Source organism: Homarus americanus, unplaced genomic scaffold, assembly GCF_018991925.1.
Source record: "Homarus americanus isolate GMGI-L3 unplaced genomic scaffold, GMGI_Hamer_2.0 scaffold19235, whole genome shotgun sequence".
In the NCBI taxonomy this organism is placed as follows: Eukaryota; Metazoa; Arthropoda; class Malacostraca; order Decapoda; family Nephropidae; genus Homarus; species Homarus americanus.
Window position 1 is genome coordinate 23,171 of NW_024733824.1, and position 13,747 is coordinate 36,917.

The 13,747-nt window shown below is 40.0% G+C and overlaps 1 protein-coding gene across 1 annotated transcript; it reads right to left on the minus strand.

Annotated features, from left to right (window-relative positions):
- Nucleotides 1–276: 276 nt before the first annotated feature.
- LOC121870051 (proline-rich protein 2-like) lies at nt 277–13,542 on the minus strand (the record flags this gene model as incomplete). The annotated part of the gene is made up of 4 exons (XM_042371792.1): nt 13,474–13,542; nt 9,273–10,907; nt 5,295–5,451; nt 277–435 (listed from the first exon to the last, which is right to left on the minus strand). Coding segments are annotated over exons 2-4 (1,383 nt in total), but the record flags the coding sequence as incomplete, so codon positions are not given.
- Between the last annotated feature and the right edge of the window lie 205 nt (nt 13,543–13,747).

Below are 13,747 nucleotides of genomic sequence, written 5' to 3' on the forward strand. Positions count from 1 at the left end.
CTATGAGATGTTCTTATTACTACCATGCTATTGTACTATTCCAGATGATACTAAATGTTACATAATACTTCCTTGAGATAAATGTATAGTATATATCAGGTGCCTCAAAAAGAGCTCAGGTTCTCAACTGGCTCAGCCATGTTAATATTGTTATTATTACCCACTCTATATCTGTGATTTTCTGGCTAAATAAACTGTTTCAATTCAATTCAATTCAATTCAATTCAATTCAAAGACCTGACTCGCCCAGGTGTGGGAAACTAAGACTTGACTCACCCAGGTAAGTAGGACTTTGTGTGTCATGGAGATGTCAAAGCCCAACAGATGACTCGCTCCAAACACCACCTGAGTCATCAACTCAATCTTGGTCGCCTCGTTTACGCACTCGTTCACATCAGTACCTCCGAACAGCACCACGTAGGGGATCCCCAGCTCCTGCAGCAGTGGGCAAAACATATGGAATACTACATCACTATGATCCTGTGTGTAGGTAAAAAAAGTCACCGAAAAATCACAAGAAAACCAGGAAAAAATGCACAAAGGTAACCTAACCTAACTTTAATGGGCTCATTAGAACAAAATGTGGCTTTAAATCCCGAGACTTTCCCTCCCAGTCAAAATTGCTACTTTTTTCTGACTATTGTTTTTTTTTTCTTCTTTTTTTTTTACTGTAACTTTTTCGGGCACCATAATTTCACCATTTATTCACAGAAGTTAAATCTTGTCTCGTAAACTTTGCTTGCAAACTACGACGACATCATCATCTGTCATGATTGTTAAACATTATTTTACCTGACTGTATGTAACATACATATTCACTTTCTCACTCTTATGCTGAGAGATATTTTTGTTGAAAAACTGCCTATAACCTGACCTGTCTTACTCATTACCCATCCACCACACGACCCGTTCCATATATTATCCACCCAACACATGACCTGTCCTATGTACAGTATTATCCACCCAACACATGACCTGTCCTATGTACAGTATTATCCATCCTACACATCACCTGTCCTATGTACAGTATTGTCCACCCTACACATGACCCGTTCTATTTACAGTATTATCCATCCTACACATGACCTGTCCTATGTACAGTATTATCCATCCTACACATGACCTGTCTAATGTACAGTATTATCCATCCTACACGTGACCTGTCCTATGTACAGTATTATCCATCCAACACATGACCTGTCCTATGTACAGTATTATCCATCCAACACATGACCTGTCCTATGTACAGTATTGTCCACCCTACACATGACCTGTCCTATGTACAGTATTATCCATCCTACACATGACCTGTCCTATGTACAGTATTATCCATCCTACACATGACCTGTCCTATGTACAGTATTATCCATCCTACACATGACCTGTCCTATGTACAGTATTATCCACCCTACACATGACCTGTCCTATGTACAGTATTGTCCACCCTACACATGACCTGTCCTATGTACAGTATTATCCATCCTACACATGACCTGTCCTATGTACAGTATTATCCATCCTACACGTGACCTGTCCTATGTACAGTATTATCCATCCTACACATGACCTGTCCTATGTACAGTATTATCCATCCTACACGTGACCTGTCCTATGTACAGTATTATCCATGACCTGTCCTACAGTGACCTGTCCTGTACAGTATTGTCCACCCTACATGACCTGTCCTATGTACAGTATTATCCATCCTACACATGACCTGTCCTATGTACAGTATTATCCATCCTACATGACCTGTCCTATGTACAGTATTATCCATCCTACACATGACCTGTCTAATGTACAGTATTATCCATCCTACACATGTACAGTGTCCTATATTATCCATGACCTGTCCTATGTACAGTATTATCCATCCAACACATGACCTGTCCTATGTACAGTATTATCCATCCTACACATGGCCTGTCCTATGTACAGTATTATCCATCCAACACATGACCTGTCCTATGTACAGTATTATCCATCCTACATATGACCTGTCCTATGTACAGTATTATCCATCCAACACATAACCTGTCCTATGTACAGTATTATCCATCCAACACATGACCTGTCCTATGTACAGTATTATCCATCCTACACATGCCCTGTCCTATGTACAGTATTATCCATCCAACACATAACCTGTCCTATGTACAGTATTATCCATCCAACACATGACCTGTCCTATGTACAGTATTATCCATCCAACACATGCCCTGTCCTATGTACAGTATTATCCATCCAACACATAACCTGTCCTATGTACAGTATTATCCATCCAACACATGGCCTGTCCTATGTATAGTATTATCCATCCAACACATGGCCTGTCCTATGTATAGTATTATCCATCCAACACATGGCCTGTCCTATGTATAGTATTATCCATCCTACACATGACATGTCCTATATATGAGCCATCCTACACATGACCTGTTCTATTTAATGAGCCATCCTACACATGACCAGTCCTATATATATATCCATCCTACATATGACCTGTCCTTTATATGAGCCATCCTACATATAAGAACATAAGAATGGAGGAAACTGCAGCGGGCCTATTGGCCCATACTGGGCAGTCCCATTTACATCCGACCCCTATTGCTCATATACCCATCCAACCTATGTTTCAAGCTATCCAGCGTATTCGAGTTAATGATGATGTTTGGTAAAAAAATTACCTGTCCTATATATTATCCATCCTATTCATGACCAATACTATATATGACCCATCCTACATGTGACCTGTCCTATATATTATCCATCCTTTTCAAGATCTTTCTTATATATTATAATTATAGCCTACACGTGACCTATCCTCTCTATATCCATCCTACACATGACCTGTCCTATATATGACCCATCGTACTTATGACCTGTCCTATATATGACCCATCGTACATATGACCTGTCCTATATATGACCCATCGTACTTATGACCTGTCCTATATATGACCCATCCTACTTATGACCTGTCCTATATATGACCCATCCTACTTATGACCTGTCCTATATATGACCCATCCTACTTATGACCTGTCCTATATATGACCCATCCTACTTATGACCTGCCCTATATATAAAATCTACTACACATGACATATGACCTTGACCTGTATATATGACCCATCCTACTTATGACCTGTCCTATATATAAAATCTACCCTACACATGACCTGTCCTATATGACCCATCCTACTTATGACCTGTCCTATATATGACCCATCCTACCTATATATCTACCCTACCCATGACCTGTCCTATATGACCCATCCTACCCTCCCATATATGACCCATCCTACTTATGACCTGTCCTATATATAAAATCTACCCTACACATGACCTGTCCTATATATGACCCATCCTACTTATGACCTGTCCTATATATAAAATCTACCCTACACATGACCTGTCCTATATATGAGCCATCCTACTTATGACCTGTCCTATATATGACCCATCCTACTTATGACCTGTCCTATATATAAAATCTACCCTACACATAACCTGCCCTATATATGAGCCATCCTACACAGGACCTGTCCTATATATGATCCATCCTACATATGACCTGTACTATATATTTATTATCCATCCTATACATGACTTTTCCTATATATGATCCATCCTACACATGACCTGACCTATATATTATCCATGCTATACATTTCCTGTCCTATATATGAGCCATCCTACACATGACCTGTCCTATGTATTATTCATCCTACACCTGTCCTAAATATGACTCATCCTACATATGACCTTTCCTATATAATTATTATCCATCCTATACATGACTTTTCCTATATATGATCCATCCTACACATGACCTGACCTATATATTATCCATGCTATACATTTCCTGTCCTATGTATTATCCATCCTACACATAACCTGTCCTATATATGAGCCATCCTACACATGACCTGTGATATGTATATCCATCCTATACATGACCTGTCCTATATATTGGAGAGCGTTCAGTTAGCTAGGTGTGTTAGTATAAAGCTCTCTCAAGAGGGCAGTTCAAAAGATGTCGAAGTCTTTAAACTGCTAGGGGAACATATGAGCACCGGGGTGGAGGAGACTGCAGTGGGAGCGGGTAAACAGAGTGAAAGGTTACAGAGAAATAGTGCCAGGGATGATGACACAACTAAATTAGGCAGGGAGTTAAAACCTATACGCGTCAAAGAAAGGACTCAGAACACAACTAACTTAAATGTCTACTATGGAAACAGTAGGAGTATGAGAAACAAAGTGGATGAAATCAGGGCGTTGGTATGTACCGAAAAAGTCGATATAATACCTGTAGCATTCACCGAAACATAGATAAACTTAGACTCACCTGAGTTACCTGTCGAATAATACCAAATTGCAGGTTACAAATTATTCCATACAGATAGGCAGATTAAGAATGGAGGCGGAATAGCAATCTATGTCAGGGATAATCTGAAGTGTGAAATGAATAAGGAAATAAAAACAGAGCAGAATACAGAAACATTTTGGATAGAATTAATCGATGGTAGGGAAAAATGAATCACAGGAGTAACATATAGACCTCCTAATCTTGATAGAGTTAATGAATGACTTACTTGGGATGAAATGCGCAGGGCTTCCAGACATAGCAAAGTCTGTATAGTATGTGCCCTTAACTTTAGCCAAATAGATTGGATCGACCTTGCGGGTAACTCAGAGTGAGAGGATTTTCTTGAAACAATCCAGGACTGTTTACTAAGCCAACATATAACCAAACCCACCCGGGGTAATAATATACTCGATTTAGTTCTGTCAAACAGAGAAAACCTCAATAGTAATGTTGATGTAGGGGACTAACTTGCTAACAGCGATCACAAAGAAATAAGATTCCAATTAGAATTTCAGGGCAGCCGCAAGGAAAATTCCACTTAAGTCCCATATTTCAGAAGGGCAAACTTTGATAGTTTGAAGAGGCAGCTGAGAGAAGGGGCATCTATAGGTTCCATCCTACACATTACCTGTCCTATATGTGATCCAACCTACACATGACCTTTCCTATAAAATGACTCATCTTACACATTACCTGCCCTATATAGTGACCCATCCTACACATGAACTGTCCTATATATGATCCGTCCTACAAATGACCTGTCCTATTTGTGATCCAACCTACACATGACCTGTCCTATATATGATTTATTCTACACATTACCTGTCCTATATAATGACCCATCATATTTATGACTTATTCAACATATTATTTTCCCTACGCATGAACTGCTCTATGTGAGAACTACTGTACTTCGACTTACCTTACAGGCCAGCAGGACGTCAGCTGTGCGGTAGGCGTGAAGACCCAAAGCAGTGACGATGTTGTGGGTCTGGACCAGATGCTGGAGGGAGGTCAGGTCAGGTAGGTCAATCGGTTCACGCATCACACCCACCCACCCCACCGCCCCAACCTGCCAGCTAAGAACAAAGGTCAAAGGTAAAGTTTAACAGGGTTTAATTACAGATATATATTTTTTTTTTGCTTATTGCCGTGTGTGTGTGTGTGTGTGTGTGTGTGTGTGGTAAAGAGAGGAAAATACCATGTGAAAATAACAGCAGTGAAACAGAAGTAGATAAGGCTGAAAATATAGTTAGTCATAATAACAAACATCAAAGTAATAAATGTAAAACAGATAGAAACGGAAGAAATATATTGAGTGTTTATTATACTAATAGTAGAAGCTTGTGTAACAAAATGGACCAGCTCAGAGCCATTGTTAGTGAAGAGAACATAGATATAATTGCAATAACGGAAACATGGATAAATTCAAACAGCAAACATTTTTTAGCAGAATTTCATATTCCAGGATATAACCTATTTAAATTTGACAGAGTAGGAAGGAGAGGGGGCGGTGTAGCAGTGTATATCAGGGTGTCATTAAAAAGCTGCAATAAATCAAACATTAAAACAAATAGCGACAATGAAAGTATTTGGGTAGAGATTGGTGAGGGCAATGAGTCCGTAGTCATTGGTGTTATATATAGACCACCTAATTTGAGTAGGAACGATGGTAAATTGCTATGGGAGGAAATAAAGAAGGCATCTGATAGAAACAATGTATGTATTCTAGGCGATTTCAACTTTTCAGGCTTAGATTGGAAAAATCAACTTAGCAATAATGAATCTGAAGATTTTCTAGAAGTAGTACAAGATAGTTTTTTATATCAATTCATAAACTCGCCCACTAGAGGAAATAATATCCTCGATTTAGTTCTCAGTAATAATGAAAATCTAGTAAAAGATGTTGGGATTGGAGACGAACTAGGAAACAGTGATCATAAAGCCATATATTTTAACATAATATGGAATGGCAGGAAGAAGGAAAATTCGGCCTTGATCCCGGATTTTAGGAAGGCTAATTACGGTAGCTTAAGGAGAGACCTAAGGGATGACCCTATGGTCAAAAGATTAATCCCCCCCACACCTCCGGAAACTGTCAACTTAGGACGGGAGAACCCCGAATTTAATTTAGCAGCTACTTATGAACAATTTATTGCGACAATCCATAATGCTCAAAATAAACACATCCCTAAAAGAAAATTCAGATCGATACGGAACCAAAAAAAATGGATGAATAATAGACTCTTAGATCTTCTAGGGAAAAAGAAAGGAGTATATAAAAAAGTTAAGAAAGGCGAAAATCACTTACTTGGTTACTATCAGAACCTAACAAGACAGGTAAAAACAGAAATTAGGAAAGCAAAGAGAAATTATGAAATCAAGGAAGCAAACGAATCGAAAAATAACCCCAAAGCTTTTTATCAACTGTATAAATCAAAGGTTAGAGATACAATAGGTCCCCTTACAACTACGACAGGAGAAATGACTGATGATGAGTTAGAAATGTGTAGTACGTTAAATAGTCATTTTCGCTCCGTATTCACAAATGAAAACCTAGCACAGTTTCCAGAAGTTCATAAGGTATATAATGACAGTATAGAAAATATGTTGATGAATATCAATATTACTAGTAACGATGTGCTGAAAGAAATTAACAAACTGAAGCCTCATAAATCGCCTGGTCCAGACGAGGTATATGCTAGAATATTAAAAGAATGTAGAGATGAGTTGAGTAATCCATTAGCAGTTTTATTTAATAAGTCATTAGAATCGGGCCTAGTGCCAGAAGCTTGGAAACTTGCAAATGTAGTTCCGATTTTCAAAAAAGGTGATAAATCAATTGCATCAAATTACCGTCCCATTAGTCTCACGTCAATCATAGGCAAGTTGCTAGAGTCAATTATTGCTACGAAAATCAGAAGCCACCTCGAAACATTCAACTTAATTCATTCTTCTCAGCACGGGTTCACCCAGGGACGTTCTTGTCTCACAAATTTGCTTAGCTTTTTCTCAGAAGTATATGAAGCGGTAGATAATGATAAGTCATATGATATAATTTATTTAGATTTCAGTAAAGCATTCGATAGAGTCCCTCATGAGAGATTGATAAGGAAGGTAGAAAGCACATGGAATAGGTGGATCATTATTAAAATGGATTAGGTCATGGTGAACTGGTAGGAAACAAAGAGTCAGCATAAATGGATTAAAGTCAGACTGGGGTGCGGTCAAAAGCGGAGTTCCCCAGGGATCTGTATTAGGCCCTCTGCTGTTTGTTATATTCATTAATGATCTTGATTTAGGTATAACTAGTAGGATTAGTAAATTTGCAGATGATACCAAAATGGGGAGAGTGATAAATTCAGACAGTGACTTTGAACACCTTCAAAGAGATCTAGATACCTTACATGAGTGGTCAGTAGACTGGCAAATGAATTTTAATACTGATAAATGCAAGGTACTACAGATAGGGAAGACGAATACAAACGTTAAGTATAAACTAGGTAACACGGAAATAGAAAACTCAGATTGTGAAAAAGATCTAGGTGTATTTGTTAGCAACGACTTGAAACCTAGAAAACAATGTATTAGCGTTCGCAACAAGGCAAACAGGATTCTTGGGTTCATATCTAGGAGTGTGAGTAACAGAACTGCTGACGTTATCTTGAAACTTTACCTAGCATTAGTGAGGCCACACATGGATTATGCGGTTCAATTCTGGTGTCCTTATTATAGAATGGACATAGATTCTTTGGAGAGAGTACAAAGAAGAATGACAAAAATGATCCATAATATTAGAAACCTTCCATATGAAGAAAGACTGAAAAGCTTAGGCTTGCATTCATTAGAGAGGCGTAGAGTTAGGGGAGATATGATAGAGGTGTTCAAGTGGGTAAGTGGGATTAACAAGGGTAAAATGGAAGATGTTCTGAAGCTCAGTAATAACGAAATAACTAGAACAAATGGCTTTAAATTAGATAAATTCCGATTCAGAAAGGATATAGGCAAGCACTGGTTTGGTAATAGAGTTGTGGATATGTGGAATAGGCTACCGAGTGCTATAGTAGGATCGGGGACGCTAGGGAGCTTCAAGACGAAGTTGGATAGGCACATGGAAGTGCTGGGATGGGTGTGAAAGGGATCTGCCCTGTATGGGCCAGTCGGCCTCCTGCAGTATCCCACTTTCTTATGTTCTTATGTTCTTATGTAATGCTGATATGATTATCTTAGTGCAATAGTGAACTTAATGTAAGGATTTATTAGATTTTTCGATTTAAATAATTTCTAGTGCAAATGCACAAAAATTTTCACTATCTTAACTTACTCAAGAAATATACCTTTCAAAATAACAGACGAAATAAATGATTGTAAACAATTATCCGCAACTTGCAAAGAAATTACCAGGAGAAATGTGAATAAAACTCTAATCAGCTGTTAACTACACCTAATTCATTCATTTTGCTCGAAACTTCAAAATGACCGACAAAGAACCCCAAGACTATCGAGGTGACAGTTTCTTAAAAAAAGGAATATCTTGTCCATATCATGTTGGCTGAGTAATGTTGTGTACTTTATATATGTCGTGAGATGAGTAATCTGTCAGTACAGGTTATAAAATATCACGTAAATCTTCTTAGGTATCAACTTAACATCCTGAGAGATAAGTAACTACTCAATGTTGTTAAGCTAATATCAAGAGGGCACATTATATCTTAGAATGAAATCATTGTAAGTAGTCGTAATGAGAAATGATTAAAGATTCAGTATGTACTCAGTCTCATCCACGTAGAAGAAAATATACTCGGTAACAAGTATACTCAAAATACAGTTTTTACACTAATTGGTCCTCGCCTCCTAAGTCACGAGGATCGACGACCAAATCGTTGCGTCAGATACTCACCACAGTCGAGTTAGAGTTGTAGCATTGCCAGTGGCTCGCATCTTGCTCATACCCACCAGCAGCACCCCAGGTGGAGCACCAGCTGGCCCTAGAGCTGGTCCACCAGCTGATCCAAGACGTAGTTCACCAGCTGGTCCTGGAGGTGAACCAGCAGCTGGTCTTAGGGCTGGTCCACCAGCAGATTCTAGAGGTGGTCCATCAGCTGGTCCTAAGACTGGACCACCAGCTGGTCCTAGAAGTGGCCCACCATCTGGTCCTAGGACTGGACCACCAGCTGGTCCTAAAGGTGGTCCACCTTCTGGTCCTAGTGGTAGTCCATCTACTGGTCCTTGAGGTGGTCCACCAGCTGGTCCTAGAGGTGGTCCACCAGCTGGTCCTTGAGGTGGTCTACCAGCTAGTCCTTGAGGTGGTTCACCAGCTGGTTCTAGATGTGACCCACCTACTAGCCCTAGAGATGGTCCACCATCTGGTCCCAGAGGTGGTCCACCAGCTGGTCCTAGATATGGTCCACCTCCTGATCCAAGAGGTGATCCACCTGCTGGTCCTGGAGGTGGGCCACGAGCTGGTCGTAGGGCTGATCCACCGGTTGGTCCTAGAAGTGGTCCACGAGATGGTCGAAGAGATGTTCCAGCAGCTGGTCCTAGGGCTGGTCCGCCAGCTGACCCTAAAGGTGCTCCACCAGCTGGTCCAAGAGGTGTTCCACCAGCTGATCCTAGAGATGGTCCACCAGCTGGTCGTAGGGCTGATTCAGCAGCTGGTCGTAGTGCTGGTCCACCATCTGGTTCTAGAGGGTGTCCCCCAGCAAGTCTTAGGGTTGGTCCAGCCTCCCTGGATGGTGATGTAGATGGTTCCACCTTCTCAGAAGATGATACAGGTGGCTTGGTAATTTTTTTAGTTGGTGTAATTGGTTTTTTAGGGGGTCCAGCCTCCCAAGATCTAGCCTCTCCTGGTAGCACAGCAGGTGGCCCAACCCTTGCAGATGGTGTTGACTTCCGAAAGTCTTCCCTCATTTCTGTACCCGTAAGTTCTCGTTTAGTTCCTTCTATAGCACCATCATGTTCCTCCATGTTCTCCTAAACGACTCACTTAATGGACCCTAACGTGAGACACACACAAGGTAACCTAAGCTAGTTGTACTCAGTATATCTTGTGGTTAATAAATATTACGCTAAATACAAGATATCTTAACCTAAGTCAGTGATGAGTTGTACTCAGGTCAGCTGCACTCAGTTCGTTGTATTCAGTTTAACTTAGTTCGTTATACTCAGTCTATTGTACTCAGATATGTATAATCAGTTGAACTCAGTGGCACTCACTCACTTGTAGTCAGTTTTCCTCACTTAGTTGTCTTCACTTATTTGCACTCACTTTGTTGGGCTCCCTTATTTATCCTTACTTTATTGAACTCAATTGTCCTCACTTAGTTGAACTTAGTTGTCCTCACTTAATTGAACTCAATTGTCCTCACTTAACTGAACTCAGTTGTCCTCACTTATTTGTCCTCACTTGGTTGGAGACATTTAATTATCCTCACTTAGCTGAACGCAGTTACCCTCACTTAGTTGGGTTCATTTATTTGTCCTCACTTAGCTGACCACAGCTGTCCTCACTTAGTTGGACTCAGTATATGAATAACTGCAAATGAATTATTTTCTCCCATTACCAAAACATACTATATCAACTTGTAATGTTAAATCAGTAAAGGAAAATATACCCTTTGTTACAAAGAATATTCAAGGCCACGTCTGAAAATTACTATATCTCTTATACAGTATTAGATTAATCAAATCCCGATTTTAAAAGACCATTTTAGGATATAGTATATAAGGAAGGTTTATTTTTATGTGACTGTGTGTTAGTGGTTTATGATTGACAACTTGACTGGAAAATCGATGGACTTCATGTGATAAAAAGTCTTCGTGTTGAGCTTTCTTATCAGCTTATCAAAAGGATATATTGTAACAATCTAGTTACAGGGTTGTGTTTGTTTGATCAATATGTAAGTTGAGTCTCTTTACTCAATAGGTTAAAGATGATGTATTATCCCCCTACCACTATCATTCCGCCCTGACGCTCTCTATCTATAACGGTGTCACTTCATTTCCAACATGACTCTGTAGTGGACGTCTCCCCTACAAACTGCGTAGCCACAGCCACCACCTGCCACCACATTCCAACGTGCCGTTGCCTAGCAACCAAGCGAGAGCTGTCCCCAGATGTTACCGTATCTTAGCAACGGAACTAGTCACCGGCGACTTCTCGGGTTTTCCCAACATGACTCATAGCGGCTGCTGGGTATATAAGCTCTGTCTCTCCATTGAGATTCATTCTGACCATTCTTCTTGAACAAGCAACACCTCCTCCTCTGCCGCTGCCTGGCTGCTGATCGCTTCTCCTCGCCTGCCTGGCGGTCCTCGCTCCCGCCAGCGAGCATGGCGACCCACCAGCTGTCCTTCTCTGAGCTTCCTCACCAACCAACTCTCATTCTGGCTCATCTTCTTTTAGCACGCAACACCTCCTCCAGCAAGCTCCTAGCTATCCAGCATTCATTCAACCAGGAGGCCAGCAACAGGCAACATCTTCTCTAACGAAGCTCCTGCACATCTACCTCCTTCAACACGCTACTCACCGAACGTCTCTATTGAGCAGCCCCTCACCACACGGCACCTCCAGCACCAGACTGTCTATCATATAACTTATATATTATACAAGAAAACCACATTAGAGTTTCCTTCCATCCTGAGTGCTAGACAATATTAATATCTCGATACCCCTACAACTCCGTCTCCTTCAACACCAAAAACAATGAGATTCGTAAGGAAATTCGCCTTATATACCGTAAAAAATACATATTCCCTTAAACAAACTCGTCCAATATACCGTTAAAAAAATTATATATATATATATATATATATATATATATATATATATATATATATATATATATATATATATATATATATATATATATATATATATATATAAATTTTTACAGTCTATTGGTCGAGTTTGTTTAAGGGAATATGTATTTTTCGCGTAAACACTAGACTACCATACCACAAACTATTTATTCCCGTAAACAAACTCGACCTATATACCGTAACAATATATCCGAAAACAAAGTCTCTTCATATATCATAAACGAATTCTTTCTGTAAACAAACTAGATCTATATACCGTAAACAACCACCGGTTGACAACCTCTATTTAACCCAACGTCGACCCATCCAACACCAGGCAGCCCCCCCCCCCCCATCAGTGTCTGGGTGACTGGAAAGGACTGTATCGGGTTGGGAATACTAAACAACAGGTGGTCTAGGAGTGAAATTCCAACCATCAGACCTTATAAAAAAAAAGCGAGTATTTGGGCAGTACAAAAAGCATTTCATGGTATCGTAGATTCTGATAGTTATTTCAAATAATCACAAGTAGGCGGGCAATGGACATAGATTAGCTAGCAAGGTGCGGGAATCGAACCGTCTCACACCTAGTATCTGATAAAAAGTGAATATTATAACACTACAACATTCATTTCCTAGTATTCAAACAATTTCAGTTTTTTATTATGCATTCTCTGAAACAGGCGATACGAAGTGGGCGCTAGGCATGGTATACAGTAACTAGTCGACCTGACATATTTTGGTATTTTGGCATTATTTACCTCATAAATCTCCTGGCAATTCCCTTGGAGCCTCATAGCATCATTGTATTACCCGGAACGTGGCCTTGCAATTTTTTTTCTACATAACGGTCCTTTGTATACCAACCTTTATTAAGACATTCACGTTCAAAACTTATTACAGAACATTTCAGATATTCCAAATGTTGCCTCACCACACCGTAGAACAGCTCTGCACCATACTCAAGTTGTCAGGTATATGTCAACAAAAGCTGTACCTCATAGCTCAACCAGATATCGCTTCAGAACGTTGCTTCATCTGCCAATAATATTCCACTTGCACGTTATTATCTCAAGTACATTATCTACTGTCAGAGTACTCTCTAGGATTGGTACATTCGAAGTTTTCTTGTCGCCTTAACATATACTCCAAGATTTTGCACTGTACCGTACTTCATCGTCGTCTCATGTTTTCAATTGCAGTAACTTTCACTTATAACCCAGTCACTGCATAAATTTCGATTATGTGCTACCAGAACTCTCTAACGTTCACATAAATTAACTCAACAGATGGTGATGTACAGTAAGTGAACGCAGGCTCACACCGCCCCAACACATTCCACTGCCTCCCCCTAGCCGGAGACCTTGACGTGCACTGAGGAGACAGCTATTCTCAGCCACACCCGTGACCCGCCACCAAACTACTGTATGCTGAGCTGTGCCGCTTTGCCGGTGTGTCATCGTTAGTAGGTACATTACAGTCTTCGTGATTGTTTGATGTCGTATGGAGATTAGTTTTTATTTTATACATGCTCAAGGAATATAACCCTCATACAAATGCACAAGCTCAGACGTA